Source organism: Acomys minous, assembly GCF_964271855.1.
Source record: "Acomys minous genome assembly, chromosome: 18".
Taxonomy (NCBI): Eukaryota; Metazoa; Chordata; class Mammalia; order Rodentia; family Muridae; genus Acomys; species Acomys minous.
In genome coordinates this window covers 69,485,535-69,504,867 of record NC_140501.1, presented here as the reverse complement: position 1 = coordinate 69,504,867, position 19,333 = coordinate 69,485,535, and the positions used below count along the sequence as shown (strand labels likewise).

The 19,333-nt window shown below is 43.4% G+C and overlaps 1 protein-coding gene across 1 annotated transcript in view; it reads right to left on the bottom strand.

The window, feature by feature from the left end:
- Nucleotides 1-3,269: 3,269 nt before the first annotated feature.
- The window catches only part of SLC35F4 (solute carrier family 35 member F4), a 238,223-nt gene continuing 222,159 nt past the window's right edge, over nucleotides 3,270-19,333 (bottom strand). Inside the window, exons 5-8 of the mRNA XM_084768034.1 lie at nucleotides 10,963-11,088; nucleotides 8,831-9,023; nucleotides 5,316-5,405; nucleotides 3,270-3,708 (exon numbers count right to left, since the gene is read on the bottom strand). Of these exons, the coding sequence (XP_084624160.1) occupies nucleotides 3,467-3,708; nucleotides 5,316-5,405; nucleotides 8,831-9,023; nucleotides 10,963-11,088 (651 nt within the window). The 3' untranslated portion in view covers nucleotides 3,270-3,466. The remainder of the gene's footprint in view (nucleotides 3,709-5,315; nucleotides 5,406-8,830; nucleotides 9,024-10,962; nucleotides 11,089-19,333) is intronic.

Below are 19,333 nucleotides of genomic sequence, written 5' to 3'. Positions count from 1 at the left end.
GCTGAGGGGACCAGGCATGGATGCTGCAGGAGTCTGCTCTGCTTCTTCCAACTTTGCCTGTGCCAGCCTTCTTTTTGTCCCTCTGGTTTATTTTTGGTGAAATTCTCTGCTCAGCACTAGGCTGTGTGGCTGTGTGAGGGCACCATGCCATGAGCCCTGTGGTCGGAGGACATGCCTGGAAGCAAAGCTGTGTGCCAAGGCTCCAGACAAGGACCTAAAAGGAGGCCGACCTGCCGTAGCTGTGCCATTGCTTATGACTCTGGCATCCTGTTATGATCTCAACATGTTTTTAATTTTTTCAGTAATCTCAGGCGACAATCCTATCTTGGGTTGCTGACTTTGAGAGTGAGGGGCAAGGAGACACTATACTTTGTCAGAATCATCTCTGTCCACACATGGGTGCCCCTGTCCCTGAAGTATACTGGCCACTCAATGACTCACAGAAGCCATTGCATATGGGACTCTGGAAACGAACTATATTTCTACCAAGATAACTCAGGAAGATGCTTTTGACCACTGAGCAGGGACCAGTCTTCTTCTATTGTTCCCCAAGATCTAGTTGCCCCTGGCTCTTCAAGGCACAATATAGACACAATCCATATTTGCTCACTGACTGGAGTACAGCATCACCTTTGATTCTCACAATGACCATGAGGGAGATCAAGGAAAAGGGTTGTGCTTCCTTGTAGGTACCTAAATCAAAGGCAGGGATGGGGCAGGGCAGGGCAGGGTGGGGCGGGGCGTACAATCTAAGAATGATCTAAGTAAAGTTTGAAGCTGTTGCTTTAATTGTCAGGGTAACAACTTACCTCCAAAGTTAGCAAGCTCCTGCAACCCAACCTCTTTCCGGCATATCTGTGTATCCAGGCCTCTTTATACAAGACATGGCATATTTTTAAGATTACAGAAAGCCCCAACCCACAATGCTGCTCTAGAGTCAAACAGGAACCAGTTGACTGGAACCTCACATAAAACCATTGTCAAGTAACAGTAATGTTTGAGTGGGTAAATGAGTGAATAATACGGTAGAAACAGTTTCTTCCAGTAGGAAGAGTTAGTTAGGGGAATCCATTTAGGCTGAGGGTCCACCACACACTGAATGAGTGCGTTCTAGGGCAGAGGATAGTGTTTCTCAAAATGAACCATGCAAAAAGGGCGAAGATAACTCATTGCTTAAAGATGTCAAAATGCAGTTTTAAATATCATGTATATAATACAAACTTAGAGGGTTAGTCAGTGATTACAGTAATTTACCAGTAATTTAATGAGGCAAGAGTAATGTTTGTATCAATATGGCATTTAAATAGCCAAAATTAACTGTACATAGATAACAAACTAATTCAATTTATACTGAGAACATTACATTTCCTTTGTACCATTTTTCCAAGAAGCTTGGAGCTTAAAGGTTTGTTATCTGAGTTAATATCGGGCCATTTAGATATGCCAGGACACTGGCAGTGCCTCTTCTAAAAGGAATAGAGAAATCAAATGTTTGGTACATTTAAGTTTTTATTATGATGCCCAGCCACTTTGCGATCCTCTCTCATGCCTGGGGATTGCCTTACTTACACTTTTAGGAAATTTAAAGAGGACGATAAGTTGTGTGTGGGGGGAGGTGGAAGAAGAGGAGGAGGAGAAGGAGAAGGAGGAGAGACCATAAATACTTGACTTACTGTCCTAAATTTCTGATGGAAGACAGAGTGTCTTCAGTGTTCGATACGTGAAGCAGCCTCTCAGGGTCGAAGTCCCTTTTATCAGTCCAGCACGCTTGCATAGGATGAAGGAAGCTCCTGTGCATTTGAAGTATTTCAGTTTCTAACTTAACCAGTCTCATCTGTGGCAATGTCTATCTCTCACTAAGAGTGACTTCATAAAGCACAGAGCCGAGCTTTCATTCTCCTATGGGATGTCTCTAAGTGTTGGAATCTGGAAACATAGCTATGACCACCACACAGACCTGCTCACAAAAGCTTGTGGTCTACTGGAAACGCAGAACGGCAGGCTGGCGATGATGATCGACAGGGCTAATGTCTGAATAAGTGTATCCCAAAGGCTGATGATCTCCAGACTGTGAGGCTGTTGAGAGGCAGGGGAACCCAGGTGAGGCGGCACTAGTGGGGGAATGCTGTGTCACTGGGGTATGACTTTGAAGGACACTGGGGTTTTGGGCTCTTCCTCTCTCCTTCCTGACGAGCAGTCTTCTGTACCATGTGCTCCTGCTACTGTGCTATCAGAGGTCCAAAGCAGCAGGGCCGAATGTCTGTGGACTGAGACCTCTGTAGCAGTGAGCCAAAAATTAACCTTTCTTACTTGGTTAGATTCCGTCAGATATTTTGTCACAGCAAAAGGGAGCTGACTAATGCAGTGGGCAGTCAGAACTATATTGGGGCTAAGTAGATAATTACATTATTTATAGTGGGGGATAAGAAAGGCTCCCGAGGAAAATAGCAGTAGGTAATGTCAGAAAGTTTAGGTTAATAGGCCGAGAGAGAGAGAGAGAGAGACAGAGAGATGCTGTGACAGTCACAAAGTGTGCCCCGACAATCTTGACGGCGGTGGGACCAGCCTAGGAAGAGGACCAGAAGGAGAACCAGGAGAAGGCGGTGGGTCAAAGAACTGAGACTGTTTTAGCAGGTCATGGCTAGAGGGTCATTATAACAACTGCTTCTGAATGAGTAAAGAGTTGAAAGTGCCAATATGATTTTGTTAGAGAGAGGTCATTAGTGATTTGATAGAAGGTGTCTCTAGAATAATGACAGGAACAGAGGGTGAAGGGTAATAGGGTAGGGAGAAAGTAGGAGTACATAACTACAATCATAAATGGCATAAAATATAGAAAAAATTTCCAGAGAACTTGGTGGTGAGGGAGTTCGGAGATGTGTGAGGTCCTCTGCCTGGCACGTCACTGCTGTGTGATGTCTCATAAACATGCCTGTGTATTGCTTAGATAGGCAGGTTGGCAGCTCGGCTGGGTCTTGTCTGTCTTTTTTGGTATAGGTCTTGTGCAGAGAAGGACTCTGTTGGTGTGTGCTTAATGACTTCCCAGATTTCAGACTTCAGATTCAAGGTTGAATTAAATGTAAAAAATATATATTACTTCCGTAAGTTTTCCATTTGACAACTAATTCTTAATAAAAAGGTCTCAGTTACACTTAAAAAAAAACTACGAAAAGTCTATGATTAACCAAATCTTATATTTTTAGGTACTTGTGTGAATTGTGGAGAGTTATCCTTCCAAATAGAATAAACAAAACAAGGAAAGTATATTTTAATAAAAATTTTTTATTATGGTTATTTACATCAGTTCCTTGATATGCATATAAATGTAAACTTTCATTGTTGGCAATATTTCACATATGGTTTATTCAAATTCAGAGTTGATACTGTCATTTGAGTGTACAGGTAGTGAGAAAATTTTATATTCACAGAATATACACACACGTGTGCATCCAGAAGTCATTTCTTTTTAAGCCAGCGGTATGGACACTGCCCCATTGGCCCTGCTTCTGCTCCGCAGGTGCACGCTGACATCTGTCAGGTCCTCCACGTGCTCCTCACTCTTCTTCTCCTTCAGGCTGTTGATAAATCTCAGAGTAATTTCATCCCACTCCTCGGGCAGTAGCATCAGAAGAAAGCCGACACAGATGATGATAGTGGCAGCCAGGCGGACCACGTTGAATATCACCTCTTGCTTCAGGAGATCCACAGCTACGGGAAGAGAACATCACACCAATAAAACCTTATGACTGCTTATGAGCCTCTCTGAGAAGCAGGGCTGTATCTCAAGATTTCCGAACACCGTAATCATCCTCCACCACTGTCTCTGCTCCCTTCCTGTTCCTTCTCCATCAGTCCATGTAACTGGACATAGGAACCTCTTCCGTTTTCTCATGAAGCGCTTACTTTCCCAGGGCAGCACGCTTTCACCTTTCATCAGTCACACTGCACTGCTGCTGTTTTTTTGTTTTTTTGTTTTTGTTTTTAATGACTCAGATACTTTCTTTTTTTGGTCTTTTATAAATGATGCCTGTTTTCAGGGTTTAATTGAGCAGATCTAAAAGCTGACAACTTAATGAAGTGAATTTGTACACTCAAAATGTGGCCTGACCATCGCCGCTCGCCCCCATCCCATAATGTGCCCTGACCATTGCCGCTCGCCCTCACCCCATATCCTCTTCTCTCCTTTCATCATAATTCGTTCAGCTAAACTGTTCTTCAGACTTCTGCACAAAGTGCTCCGGGAAGAACCCTTTCAAAGGATGCCACACTTATGAGTGCTCAGCACATTCTGTGTGTGTATCTAAAAGTGATTGTTGCCCTGTGTTAGGATTATTCAGTTCCTCTGGCTTCCCACTCTGTGCTGCTTTTGTGGTCTTGAGGGTGGAAACTATACCTTATTTGTGATCTGTCACTGGTATTAGCTGTGTTCCTGACAGATGCTATTTGTTGAACAAATGAATCCGTTGATGAATAAATGAACTTCACTGACACTCCACACCTCTCTGGTTTTGTTTTCCCCTGAATATGTTATAACCCTTGGACTCTATCTCACACAACTTTATACTTACTAAAAAACTGTTTTGTGGAGGTCCTAGCTATGTTGTGTATGCCTACTGTCTTTTCCAAATTCATCTGTAAATTTCTAAAGGAAACAGCAATGTAATTTCTTTTCTGTTCTTGTACACAGCCCTGATCACATAGTAAGTGCTAATAAACACAGGCTAATTGTTCCAAAGGAAAGAAAAATGACTACTCAAGATGCGAGATCTCACAATTTTAAATGACTGAATTCCAAATGACCGAACCTGGAGAACCTGGAGAACTACTTTCTATGACTTTCTATGACTAGTTTCCCTAGAAACTTCTCAGAAAAATATTAATAGCTTTTCTTCTTGTCCTTGAAGGGAGACAATTTGCTCCTCATGGAGGGCCACCTGCTCAGTCCCTCCCCCCAGAAGCTTCCACAGCGCCCAAAGGATCATTTGATGGGGAGCCAACACCCTGTGCATTGCCCGCACTTTCATTAGTGATGACTTCACAGTCCCGTGTTGTGATGCCTTTTGTTTCCATAAGACTCCCTTAAAAATACCACAAAATTGGGTTGTTAGGGAAATCACATGAAACCCAAATGATACATTTGGTATTTAATTCTAAAAGCACAACCAAGTAAAACAGTGCCTTTGTGGCTGCAGATTTTAACTCTGGGGCATACTCTGTTGCCTGCTAACTCTTGATATTTCAAAAACGTCTTCCAGGGGATGAGAAGAAACCAGTCAGAGCGTAAAGCGAACACACAGGCCTCGTTGTACCAGTACCTGCGTTTCCAGGGACGCTGAGCACTGTTCCAATGGAGATGAGGATTGGGTAGGTCAGGACTACTCCAACATTGACCAGGATGTTGAATGCTGTAAAACAAGGGAGATATCCAAGATGAAGGGGCTGGCACGCTGATCCCTCAACCAACAAGAGCCAACACCTTTGCCAGGTGTGCTTCTCAAAGCTCTGCCACTTTGCTCAATTAATCTCATTTGGGTGAAGGGAACAGGGGTTCGCTTGCTTGAATCAGTTAAATTCTCTGGTCGTCCTTTGCCACTGCCTGAACTCTTGCCTGCTGGCTGACAGAAGTGTATGGAAGAGGTGAAGTCATCAATCTTCCACTCCATGTGTTAGTGCCAGAGGGGCAGTCAGTCTGAGGCTAGCCGGAGGCTGAAAGCAGGGGATGGCTTGAGTTTTGATGTTTCTGTCTTTGTTACTTTGCTATTTAAGCCACAATCCAGGGCAATTTACAGCTTCTGGTGCCACTGTCTAAGATAAGGTCTGTTCAAGGACAGCAGATCCTGTTTTGTTTTTTGGTTTTTTTTCTTCTTCATTCTCTCAAGGTCATATGGATAGATAAGGGCAGGCTCATTTCTCTGAAGTCTGGGAACCATTTTCCCCACAGTGACTATGCAAAGGTCAACAGAGGTCAGGTCCACAGTGTAAGCGGACAGAGTAAGCTGATGCTCTCTAATTAATACTTTTGGACTTCTTTAGTTAAAAGACCATTATTTAAAATAATCATCTAACCCCATCCAAAATTACCAAAATTACACTCTTCCAAGATTTATAAATTATAGACTATCAGCTTAATAGATTAAATTAAACTTTTCAGAGGTTGCAGAGATGAGTATCCACAAGCACAAAAGGCCCTTTTATCGGAGATGGTCTCTTTGAACACAGATGAAGTATGTTGCCCATATTTCTGAAGATTCTAGACTCAAAGAAGGTTCTAGAACTATTTCACTGAGAATGTTGTGTACTTGTTATTGTTGTCATCTATAATTAAGCTCATCAACTTGGTTATCCAGACTCATACATACCTGGTGATTAGAGGCAGTGGGTTTGGCCTTGTGATGCTCATGAGCATACAGCACTGGCAGTCAAGACAGGGGGCCTGTCCTAAATGTTTATCAGTGTCCCTTTGTCCTGGAAAGGCTCAATGTGAATGAACATTCCAGCCCCTTGCATCTTTCCTTAATCTCATGGAGTCAACCAGGGAGAACTCCAACTAGTTAAGAGTCTACGAAATGCATCAGAGCTCTGCTGAATTCGTCGTTTTATTGGCTTTTGGCAGGCTGAGTAATGCAATGGTGTTTCAGAACTGAGCCTTCCTTATTCAACAAGAGCCCAAGTGGCTGCTGGGAAATAGGTTGTCTATTTTTCCTTAGTTCTTTAGATGGAATACTCTTCTTCGATAACCCAAGGGAAAGAATTTCTAATTCAGTGTGTTCTCCATAGCGTGGGATCCAGCCCACATTTAAATGCAATTCAGATATGTCAGATGGATATTTGAAGCTGACCCATATTCAGACTAAGATAACTCTTTGGAGGGCAGGTCACAGCCAAAGCTGCAGGAGATGTGGGGTTCAGAGCACACACTGGTATTTGTCTATCAGCTCTGCCGCTTGGACTAGCCCCAGCTAGATCATGTGTGATTCCTACAGAGAAGAGAGGGATGGAAATACAAACACTGGGAGCAAAACTCCAAGGATTCTAAAACCCTGGAGTACATAGTACAGGAAAGAGGCTGTCTCTCTGATTTGTTACAGGTCTGCGTTGGCACAGTGAGCTCTTCAGGGCACTGGTGGGCCTGATGAAGTGGCTGCAGTGCCAGCTGGCACCATGCCTGGTGGAGTGTGGAAACGTGCTGCTTGGAGAAGGCGGGCTCTGCCTGCCACGGTGTCCCAGCCTGAGAAGGCTTATACTAGATCTGCCTGTGACTCTCCTTGGTAGAGGGCCACTTTGCAAAAGGCACAGACTCCATGTGCACAGAAGTGGCTCAGAGGAAGCAACATTTTGGTTGTGTTTGTCCCCAGCTACATTGTCTCTGGCCAGGAAATAAGCTGAGCACTTTTAATTAGGATACTTTCATCTTATGGCAACATTATCAACTTCCAAATATGTTATTGATTTCCACTCCACTTAGGGGCAGTGAGAGGTGATGACTGTATAGTTTTGGCCTTGGGAAGCAGAAATCCAGGGACCAACAATTAATGCTTGATCATTCTCTGGAATGTTTGCTTCCAGTTTAAGGAACTTCCATGAAGGATCTAGGCTGAAGTGGAAAAAGATGAGCTAGTCAATGATCTTGTTGGAATCAGGAAACTTTTTTTCCCCCTTGGAACTGCAGTGCTGCTACTATTTCCAGTGTCACCTTAGCTTAGAAAGTCAGGAGAAGGGCAGTGGTGGACCTGCAGGGTGAGTGTGGTGGGTAGGTGTGGAGCAAAGAGTGACTGACCTTGAGCAGTCAGTGGAAAGAACAGAATGAAGCTGGCTTTATTTGGAGTAAGCACTGGGAATTGGGGTATAGCTCAGGAGAAGGAACAGTGTCCTTATGTCTTAGACTTCTCTTACATCAGGTACTAGTGGGTGAAAGTGGGAGCCTGGAGCTCAGTGAGACACACAGAAAGGTGTCCTGGAGGAAGCATACCTAAGAGAAAGACTCCAGGTGATGTTTTTGTTTGTTTGAGACAGGGTTTCTCTGTGCAGCCCTGGCTGTCCTGTACTCACTTTGTAGACCAGGCTGGCCTCGAACTCACAGAGATCCTCCTGCCTTTGCCTCCCGGGTGTGCTGGGATTAAAGGCCTGTATCATCAAGCCCAGCTTCCAGGTGACCTTTATTGGGCTCAGTCTACTTAGCCCAGGGCCACCAAGCTCAGTCCATGCTGTGTTTCTTCTTTCCCTCGTGCAAACCCATTTCCCCCATACTCAGTAGAGGAGCCATTTAGTATGTAGGTTTGAGCCTGCCACTTGCAGCTCCAAGATAAAGTGGATTTTAAACCCCACCCCCCTCTGTGGCTTTCCAACTTTTTCATGACCTGTTTCTCTCTTGAATGTTGTTCCCTCCTCTCCCTTCCCCTCCTCCCCTGTTCCTTCCCTTCCCTTCCCTTCCCTTCCCTCTTCTTCTCTTCTCTTCTTCACTTCCCTCTCAGCTGACCCCAGCACTCTGGCTACTTTGAACACATGAGTGCATCATCCATTGTCACTTCTGCCTGTCATACTATGTGCATAGGAAGCACAGTAAGTCACACATCACATCATGGAGGACCCGATGTGGCTACCTAAAAGCCAGCAGTGGGCAGAGTGACATGACTTTAATTGATGGCAGCCACACCGTAGATAGCCCCGAGATAATCAAGCAAGAGCCTACCAAGAATCTCCCACACGTTTAATGACCATAACCAATGTAATCTGCAGTGCAGGGCACAAAAGCATCAAAGAGAGTAATCCTATCTTCAAGGGAAAGCTCAAGTGACATAGAGAACAGCAGGTGGACGCTCTGGCCACTTACCTAGCCACAGACCTGCCATCCCACAGAGACAGCCCCAGGGCAGAGCAGCAAAGGAGGACCAGTGCTCCACCTTGGTGAAGTACAGGATGATGGGGGTGAAGGAAATGAAGATCAAATTGAAGAACCCCAAGGTGGAGACGAAGTGTGCGGCTTCGCCAAAGTTGGCACTTCCCAGGAACATCTTAAACAGAACCTGAGAAGGAGAGAAACTCTTTAGCCACACACTGGGAGCCTTTGCTGCAGGGGAAAAGTGAATTCTACGGAACTTTAGTCTCCATGCCACCCTGGCCTGCCACCTCCACGTCACTAACTGGGGTGGGATGACAACTAAAACGCCCCACGTTGTTCGCATGGTGTAGGGACTGCCACGAAGTGAATTCTTTGTTGTGGTACATGTTTCTGGGGGTACTCAACACTATGACAACAAAACCATCAAGATGGGCACAATGGGCTGGAGAGATGGCTCAGTGGTTAAGAGCACTGACTGCGCTTCCAGAGGTCCTGAGTTCAATTCCCAGAAACCACATGGTGGCTTACAACCATCTGTAATGTGATCTGATGCATACTGTATACATAATAATAAATAAATCTTAAAAAAAATGGGCACAAGGTGAAGGATAAAGGTTATATGAGTGCCCAAAAATCTTTTAGTGTTGAGATGCCATCAATTAGTTCTTCTTTGCAACCACGGAATTCATTGCATGCTTAGCATGATAGATGCTGAAAACTAAGCGGGAAGATAGCTTGTTATAGGCTAGGACAGATGCTGAGGCCTTAGATTTGTAAGCACTCCCCTCCCCGAGTTTAAGATGTCTTCAGAAGCATTGTGTTGCTCTCTGGATTAACAACAATTTCTTCTTCTGGGTAGGCAGAAGTGGGCAGCTAGGTGGGTCTGTATTCTCAGCTTCTCAGCCCCTTTACTCCCCATGCTAAAACGACCAAATGCAGCAGAGATCGTGTCTGCCTGGAATTAGGGTTCAGACATGATTTTGTGTGTGTGAACAACTGTTACCACTCCTAGAAGGAATGAGTCCTATAATCTGACCGGGGGAATTCTCTCTATATATAATAGCCACCTTGCTTTCCCAGTAGTTCCCAGAACTGCCTTGGTTTTAACTTCATTAATTTATTCATTTTTCTCTTAGAAGACTTAAACTTGTTGGCCTTTGACCCCACCAACTGTTTTAGTAGAGTTTCCTTATTGGGGGGGGGGGGGAATGGGTTAGACACTCATGGTGAATGAATACATACTTGTCAAGCCTGTGACACAGAATCAACAGTCCCCCCCCAAATATGTCAGTACGGTATTCGACTTTGTGTCCACGGGCCACAGTGGTGGTGAATAGGCAAGTCTCCAGGAGGCATGCCGAGGGCTGTGTCTGTGTTCCGCAGAGTTTATCTCAGCCATGCTTTTCATTTTATTGAAACTCCAGGAGAGGTGAAATTGAATTGCCCTTTACATCCACCAGCAAGTTGGCTGAGCTTTGGGAGAATAACCTTTACATTTGCTGTCTGAGACCTTGTTTCTGAAGTTAGGTGCAGTGACCCTGGTGACATTTTCCTGGATGACAGGGAATCCAGGGGAGAAAGTACACTAGGTCCACATAGCGGTGTGCAGTGTCTTCCTTTGCTAATGGCTTGGGTTCCCTGTAGTGTGGGCTCCCTGTGCAGCAAACAGCACACTCTCAAATGACAGGTGATTACTTTTAATACCTCCATGGAGGTGAATAATTACCATATACTCCAATTTAAAAAAAAAATCAAGAGGAGTTGCTCCTCTTACATTCTTGCCGGAACTGCCTGATGACTGGGGGCAGTGTTGGCTCCAGGCCAGGGTTGTAACCTTAATTGGCCTTGGAGCGTTACTTAATCTTCCAAAGCTTCAGGTCTCTCAGTCTGTAAGCAGAATAAGGATCTATGGCATGTAGGGACATGCCAGCAGGATGCAGCTTCCTGCCAGATGCCCACGAAACAAGTATGGGGGGGGGGAGAGGCTACTAATTACTGTTTATTTAAGTCATTATTGCTTAACACACCTGTGTCTTCCTGAAGATTTCATTGCAATCCCTTATTTTGCTGTTTAATCCTAAGCTACGAGCGACGGTTGACCATAGAGGAAGATACAGACGTACCTTATACAAGGCAGATGTGGAGGCTGAGCCCACTGCAAACGCCACGCCTATGATGGAATCAGCGTGGAAATTATCTGCATATGCCATCATGACAATGCCGGTAATTGCCATTATTGCAGCAACTATCTGTCAAACAGAATGGAAAAAAAAATGGAAAAGAATATTATGCTTTCACATGCCAGATCAGGCCATTTAAGCCCCATGAGAGCTGCTACACACATCCTTAAGGCCAATAACCTCCCCTTTCATCAGTGCTGACATTTAAGAAGGGCCAGGTTCCTTACAGTGTCCTCGAGTCCTCTAGCTCCTACATGGGCCACAGAATCAACTAACCAGGACCCATAGGGCCTCGCAGAGACGGAAGTGACAATCAGGGAGCCTGTGTGGGTCTGACCTAGGTCCTCTGCACATATGCTACAGTTGTGCAGTCTGGTGTTTTTGTGGGACTGCTAGTACTGGGAGCAGAGCCTATTGACCTTTTGCTGTCTTTTGGGAGCACTTCTTCCTACTTGGTTGTCTCGTCCAGCTTTAATATGAGGGCATGCGCTTAGTCTTATTGTAACTTGATATGCTGTGTTTGCTTGATACACCTGGGAGGACTACTCTTCACTGAAAGAAATGGAGGAGGAGGAGGAGGAGGAGGAGGAGGAGTGGATATGGGGAAGAAGGGACATGGGGAGGGATTGGGAGGAGAGGACGGAGGGGAAGTTGTTGTGGAGGGGGAGGAAAAAGAATAAATAACAAATTCAAGCAACATGAAAAAAAAAAGAAGGGTCTGGAGCTGGAGAGATGGCTCAGTGGTTAAGTGTGCCGCCTGCTCTTCCAGAGGTCCTGAGTTCAACTCCCAGCAACCACATGGTGGCTCACAACCATCTATAATGTAATCTGCTACCCTCTTCTGCAGATAAAGCACTCATATGCAATAAATAAAATAAATACATCTTAAAAAAAAAAACTAAAAAAAAAAAAAAAAAAAAAGAAGGGTCAGTATCCAAAGGAGACCAGCTTGCTTGTGCCACAGGCGCAGGCTATAAAAAGCTGTGCTGATTAAGGATGAGAAATTTTGGATTTGTTTTGCTCATCTTTCTGAGATTAATGTCCTCTTTGGAGAAAAGGACTTAATAGGAAGCCACATTAAGTGTTTTCGTCTGTACAGAATTCTTCAGACACTTTTGCACATATTTAACCACTTCCTTGGGTCACTGTGCGTTTCTGAATGTGCCCACTTCACTAAGACTTGATGAGGGAGATGCAGTTTTGATAGAGCTGAGAGGAAAGCCCTACATGAAGGGCAGAAAGATGTCCCAGCAACGTGTGCAGGAGCAAACTAAGTCCGCATCAGTCGCTTGTAATATCCTGTGAGTCCTCTTCTCCCTTTTAAAATTATATGCAAATTAATTCATTTTTAGAAGATAAACCACAGAAAGATAATTCCATTTAATTATCTTTTATTTTATTACTTTGCCAGAACATTCTTTAACTTTACAATAGAAATATTAATAATTTGAGTAAGGTTGTAATGACTTGTTGTAACAAGATATGACATTGGTATGTCCAAGAGCTCGTTCTGAGTGACCTGCTGCCCTGTGTCTGCTTTATTAAGCTTCCTGCACTTGTTCCATTAGAAAGCACTTCAAAGTTACAGCGAAGAGTAAAACAAGAGCCCTGAAATAGGGTTTAGGACATTTCCTCAATGACTTTAAATTCAAGATGAGAATCTGTAAGGGATTTAATTGTAGGAAGATTTAGTTCTGAGTACTTCAAAGCAAATGCCTCTGAAGCTAGCTTTTTCACATCTGGGATGTTTCAGGCCATTTTGAATGCTAATAGTGCATTACATATGATAACAAAATGTGAATAAGGACTTGAGGGCAGTTCAGAGTGTGCTCCTGATGGTACAATGGTGACACTTTCATTGATAACCATCAGAGGCAAGCATGTGGTGGCACCAGACTGGTTCTCATTTAAGTGTCCTTTATGAAAACGAGCAAAAGCCCTTGGGAACAGATCCTATGTATCAGCAGAGACCGAATACCTTCATAACAAGTTACTAGGGGGATGAGAAAATATTGACCACTTGGCAATGACAGGTGTGCATTCTTGTTATCACTTGCCCCAGTGTGTGTGTGTGTGTGTTTGTGTGTGTGTTTGTGTGTGTGTGTGTGTATGTGTGTGTGTGTGTGTGTGTGTGTGTGTGTGTGTGTGTGTGTGTAGCATTTAATACACACACTGAAAGGTGCCAGGAAATTTTACAAGTGAAAAATAATAGGCTTGTAAGTAAACCCATGGGGTGGGGTGGTGGGAGGAGCTGCAGGAAGCTATCTGTATCTGAGAATTCTGGAAAGCAATCATTTGCTTTGACTGGGAATTTATTGTTCAGCCAGGCACTGCAACCGTTTTAGGCAGTCTTATTTCTGACAGGTGAAAAGGCATATTGAGCAACTGTGTTCTGATTTGATTTTGCGTTTAAATCATTTTGCCACCTAAAGTCTTCATATGCAGAAAGAGATTTCCTTCAATAACACTGAACTTGGAAGATTAAAATACTTTAACAGTTTTTGCTGGCCAACCTCAGTTCTATTTTCTTGACCAAATAATTATTTAACTACTCCAAACAGGGTTAATAAAACAATGTTAATCCTAATGAACTTATAAGGTAATATTTGTATTTAGGCCATTGTGTTTTACATATGATTCTGGATAAAGGGAACTAGAAAAACAAAACACCGTCCCCCCAACAAGCAAAGCAAGCAAAAACCCAACCAACCAAACAAACCCCCAAAACAAAAAAGCAACAAAACAAAATAAAACCTAAACCAAAGCGCCTGCCTGCCTAGAAACTGGAGAACAACGAATGGATGATGCAATTACTTTCAGGACAAGCACAGGGAGGAACTCTTCCCTTCCCACATTAGCCAGAAGTAAAAAATAAATAAATAAATAAATAAATAAATAAAAAGAAAGAAAGAAGAAAGAAAAAAGTGTTCCTGAAGAGATCTCTACTGTAAATTTTTTCAAGATGAGACTCGGATATGGCTAAAGATGACATAATTTTATAGCAATTGGAAATTATAGCCATAGCAAGCCTCTTTAAGAGCTTATGAAAATATTCGCCTGAACTATTTAAATTGACATGCCAATTACCCAGTGTCTGTTTCAATTGCTTGCATGGGGAGAAGTAGTTTTCCCATTAGGGGGCCGGATAACACTTAGTTAAGTTCTGAAAGCGTGAAAATCTGAGTATTATGAGGTATTAGGAAAACCCTTCCCCATGGCAGAAGCAATGATTTATAAGACATATAGTACATTCCTAGTGAGGAGATAAAATGTTTTCTACATTTTAATGTAAATTTTACAATAATCTCAATGGACAAATTCTCTACTGTATATTTGAAAAAGCTCTCTATGTTTCTGGTGGATACAAGTGTGAGTTGAGGAATGGATCTCAGCTCATCTCAAACATGTAGGAATGCATTAGGGGGAAAGCCTGTCGGGAGCAATCATTTGGATGACCTTAGAATGGCTCTGCTCAGCACCGCTGGCTTAAACACCAAAAAGTAAATACTCCAACACTCATTTAACAAGTGCCCTAAGCACAGATCTGAGCCACACACATTTGCAGACTCAGTCTTCAAAGGTTTGTCCACCCATTCAGTAGAAATAGGGAAGACGGCTACTTAGCATGCTGGTCACGCACCCTCAGGAAGCCTGCATCTTAAACAAGTGCTCCTACATGCTCACTAATGCTGTGACAACCAAGGAAAACTCTACAGTCATTAAAATCTCCTTTGCCCTCCCCACCAAAGGAGCATCTGGTGGAGCTCGCTGTCTGGCTTCTGAAAGTATGGTTCTTCTGACAGATTATTCCAGGTTCAGTTTCCTAACCAACTACGAGTACCTAACGAGACACGCAACACCACCATCATCCTCTGACTCCCAATTAGGTGAGAATGTTGGCCACCACTGTGACCCAACACTTGGGATGCAGATATGTGTGAGTTGGAGGCCAGCCTGGTCTACAGAGAGAGTTCCAGGACAGCCAAGGCTACACAGAGAAACCCTGTCCCAAAAACCTTAAAAACAAAAACCATAAAACCTGACAGTGCTGTCATTTTTTTAACTCCCAAAAGCTCTATGCTCTCTTACACCTGGTATGGCTACCTCAGCTGAGTGCCTCAGGAAGTGGAGTCAGCTATCACATTTCCCCCGCATAGCAGCCAAGTGACATGCCTTCTGTGTCAGCTGCCTTCAGCTGCTAGCTGTCCTTCAGAGAGTTCTTGGCATTAACTTTCAGGAGTAATTCATAGAGAGCTATGAGACCATTTGAGCCTGTTTTTCCAAGCTGAAATGCTTGGCATACTAAATACCATCTGTAGTCCTATAGGAGAACCAGGCTTCTTCTCCTTTCAAAACAAACAAACAAACAAACAAACAAGCAAGCAAGCAAACACCATCAAAGTCTAGAGAAGCATCTGGATTTTGGCTGTTTGTGCTTTTGTGTATCTTCATATTTTCCTTTTTATGTGCAGGCTTTCAAAAGCCACAAGGATCTGATTCTTCTTCTATTATCCCCCTCACCCCTTTTTTTGGTGATTCCCATCCACAAATTGGTTTCCAGAATTATTTTCTGCCTAGCAATACCATCCATATTAGAGCCCAGGTCACGGAGAGGAATCTTCAATCTACTCATTGGCTACAAAGCTCCTATAAGATCTTTAGAGATCTAAACATAAAACTGTGTAAACTTAACACATTTCCTTGTTTGCCAAGTCCGCTTTGGAAGCTAGAGGAGAGAGGAAAGACTTCATTGGTTCACAATGGATCCTTGAGCCCGAAAGCCAACGAGAAGTCCTAGAACAGAGGTATTGAACTACTGTAGTTGACCATGTTGCCCTCAAGTTCAAGGCTATGTATCTGTGGTTGAGACTGAGGCACCAATGAAGAGCTCTGCCATTGAGAGCTGTGCGAATTCAGCTTTGGCATGGATTTAGGTAGACCTATATTTAAGGAATCACAGAAGCTTTAGGCTTTTAGACATGTTATATTTTAAATTATGTAAAGAACTATCTCTTTTATTCTGAACAAGAGATGAAATGTGAGAAATAGAAGAGGTGTGAGCATCTAGTGCCCTCAAGAAGAGGCAAGAAGTCCACAGTATATTAAGGGTACGGGACCCCTGAATTTCTAATCCCTCCATGGCTAGTTTTCTTTGAATAAAATCCACTTGAAGGTGAGATCTTAAGAAGACCTGTGGAGGAAAGAGGGAAAGAGATTTAGAAAGGACTGACAGCTGTGGACAGACAGTGTGCACCTTGAGTCAGTGGCTAAGATGTAGTCCTTGTGAGAACCAAGTTTGACGATGGTCAGTACCTTTCTTAGTTCCATTCATAAGGCTCTGTTCTGTTAAGAGGGGCCTGGCTGGGTAAGTCCACTGTGTAGCCTCTGCTGCCGGCCCTGGGAAGCACCAAGGCTCTGGCGAGCTTGCACTATGTATGAATGAGCAGTTACCAAAAGCAGATGTACACCTAAAGTCTTCTCTGAGTCCTCTCTGAGTGGTCAGTATTAGCATGCTCCGGTGGCAGCTCAACTCCAGCAGCCTGCTGTAGAGCCACGTGGGCCCAGTTTAACTCAAAGCACAGATTAAGTAGCAAAAGAGTCAGCGCAGCTGATGTTCTCCATCCTGGGCTCTTGGAAAGTCTCCCAAAGAGCCACATGGAATGATGTTAGCTGCTTGGGACTAACATAATGGAGGAGCTATTTGGTTGTTGAAGGAACATAATAAATTCATTCCTTATATCTATGTGCTAAGAAAAGCTGGAATCTGCTCAAGTATGTTCCAACCGCCAGTTTTCTAAAATTTCTCCATTTCATGAATTTAAAAATGAAAAAATTTGAAATGATACAAAATGTAAGAAAGACTCAAGATATGAAAGAAAGGTTTTAAATTTCTAGTCTTGTAGCTAATTCTTGGTGGAATGAACAGGCGCCCATGACAAGAAGTGAAGCTCCAAGTGTGTGTGTGTGTGTGTGTGTGTGTGTGTGTGTGTGTGTGTGTTCCCACTCTGTGTTCTTTGTTTCTGTAGTCATGGTGTCAGAGCCCAGGGTCTCCTGCATAGCAGACCAGCACTTTTCAATAGAGCAACTGCAGTAGTGTTTTTTTGTGATTTTTAAGAAATATATTTAAGCACATGGGATCTCAGAGACAGGAAAGCAGCCACATTTAAAGCTGCAGGAGGTGGATTATGGCTTTCTAATATTTCTAGACATACGAACTTTATACATTTCCATGGGATACTCATAAATAAACTGTAAACAGCTACTCCTAAAAGATGCTTAGCATACACAGCACAGATTAACAATAAATTGGATGAAATGACTTCATAATAGAAAAATAGTGAATAATAATATTTTTAGTATCTGTACAAGGAAGCAAAATATTAATAAGTGATCCATAATGGATAATCTAACATTATAGGAGTATTGTCCACTAGTAGTCTACATAAGCCCATGTGTGCTCGTATTACTACAAGTTAAAGCACATTTTCTTCTGTCTATGGTATTATTTTGAAATGAAAAAAAAAAAGTAAAGAAAGGCATCATTATTTATCTTAAATAGGGTCTTTCCTGGAACCAAGCAAAGGAGAACCTAAGCCCAATGGCTGCCTGCTTGCAACTCCCCCACTGAGAAGGCAACCCTTGGTGTTTGCTTTTCCGAGTCAGATGGGGTGACTTGTGTGGGGACGAAGCCTTGTGCTACTTACAGATGGGGTCAGCAGAAGCAGCCCTCAGACTGTTGGTGCTGCATTCACTTTCTTTTAATTTCTCTAACGATCTAAATTGATATGTCGTCTATATGCCTCAAGAGGAAAAGAACTGCTCATTTGTCAAAAGGCAAAATGCTGAGTATGTCTTGATGCTTCCCAGATTCCACAGCTTGGTTGTGGGCATCACTAAAATTAGATTTTTATATTCTTCTGGAGTGGGACGGGGGGCATTGAACATTTCCTAACACACCATGGAGAGCAATAATGCACTCTCTGTTATTGATAAAGAAAAGCCTCAGGGGCTTACTAGCTTGCCTTTGTGGGCAGATTTACTAACAAGTGTTGGTTGGCTAGTTGGCATTTCTTCTCCCAGGGGCTGCTGGGACAAGCTGCCATAAACTTGGTGACTTGAAACAGAAGAGATGAGGGGTCACACAGGCTCAGAGGCCAGGAATTGAGCCTTACACAAGGCTATAGGGGGAGAATCTATTCTCTGACTCCTCTAGAGACTGATGGTCACCCTAGCACTCCTGCAATGTGACCACGCCCCTTCAGTCTCTCTCTACTCACAGTGCCCTCCCCTTAGAGTCTCTCTCTCTCTCTCTCTCTCTCTCTCTCTCTCTCTCTCTCTCTCTCATAACGATGCTTAGGATTTAGAACATACCCTACTCATTTAAGGGAATGCCTTCTTTCCATGATCCTTACTGTCAAATCATAAACTCATTCACTCTATCTTCAGATGGCAACTGAGCTTGAACTTCGTGCTCTATGTTATTCTAGGTGCTGTCAACACACATGGTTGACTTGATGACAATGACCAGGGTAGATCAAAGGTCTACATTTGTAGACGTAAGATTATTGTGTAGCTTAAATTCTGATTTCCTGTCTAAATGTTGTGTAAACTCTGCTCCCCAGTTGCCCTCCTGCCCCCGGCCACCCCCTAGCTCCCCACCCCCCCCCCGCCCCGTTATTATCAATAAAGCAGCTTACAGTTAGTTGATGAGCAGCAGAAAGAATGGGGCTGGACTTCCTGCTAGTCAGGGGAAGAGGAGCTAGGAGAAGAATTAGGGGATTTAGAGGAGTTCAGCAGCAAGGAGAGAGGAAGATCAGGAGGAAGGAGCTGGAGCTGAGGAAGCTACAAAGTGCAAGTATCATTCGGATATTTTCTGGGAGTAAGACAAAAATAGCATAGAGGGTTAAGAACAGACTTAACCTGCTCAAGATTATGTTGTGAGGCCTTGTATCATAAAAGAGTCTCAATTATTTGTGTGGTAGCCGGGTTAAGAAATAAGCTAAGAGAAACAAACACTGTTTTATAAAAATAATTTCAATAGGGTACTGCACAGGTCCCTATACTTAGCTAAGCACTGTAGTTGTCACCTAAATACAGTTAATTTAAAAGGAACTGCTCGTATTTGAATATTGTATGGGGCCTGAAGACAGAGGTAGCTGTCCCCGAATGCCACAGTGAACAATGCAGGAAAGGCACCTGCTCTCACGGGATTGTCAAAGTTCCTGAGGGTTGACAGCTGACTACAGGGCATCTGCTATCAACACAGGACACCTGGCCTTTTGGGTACCAAATATAAGGTTATAGAGAGGATACA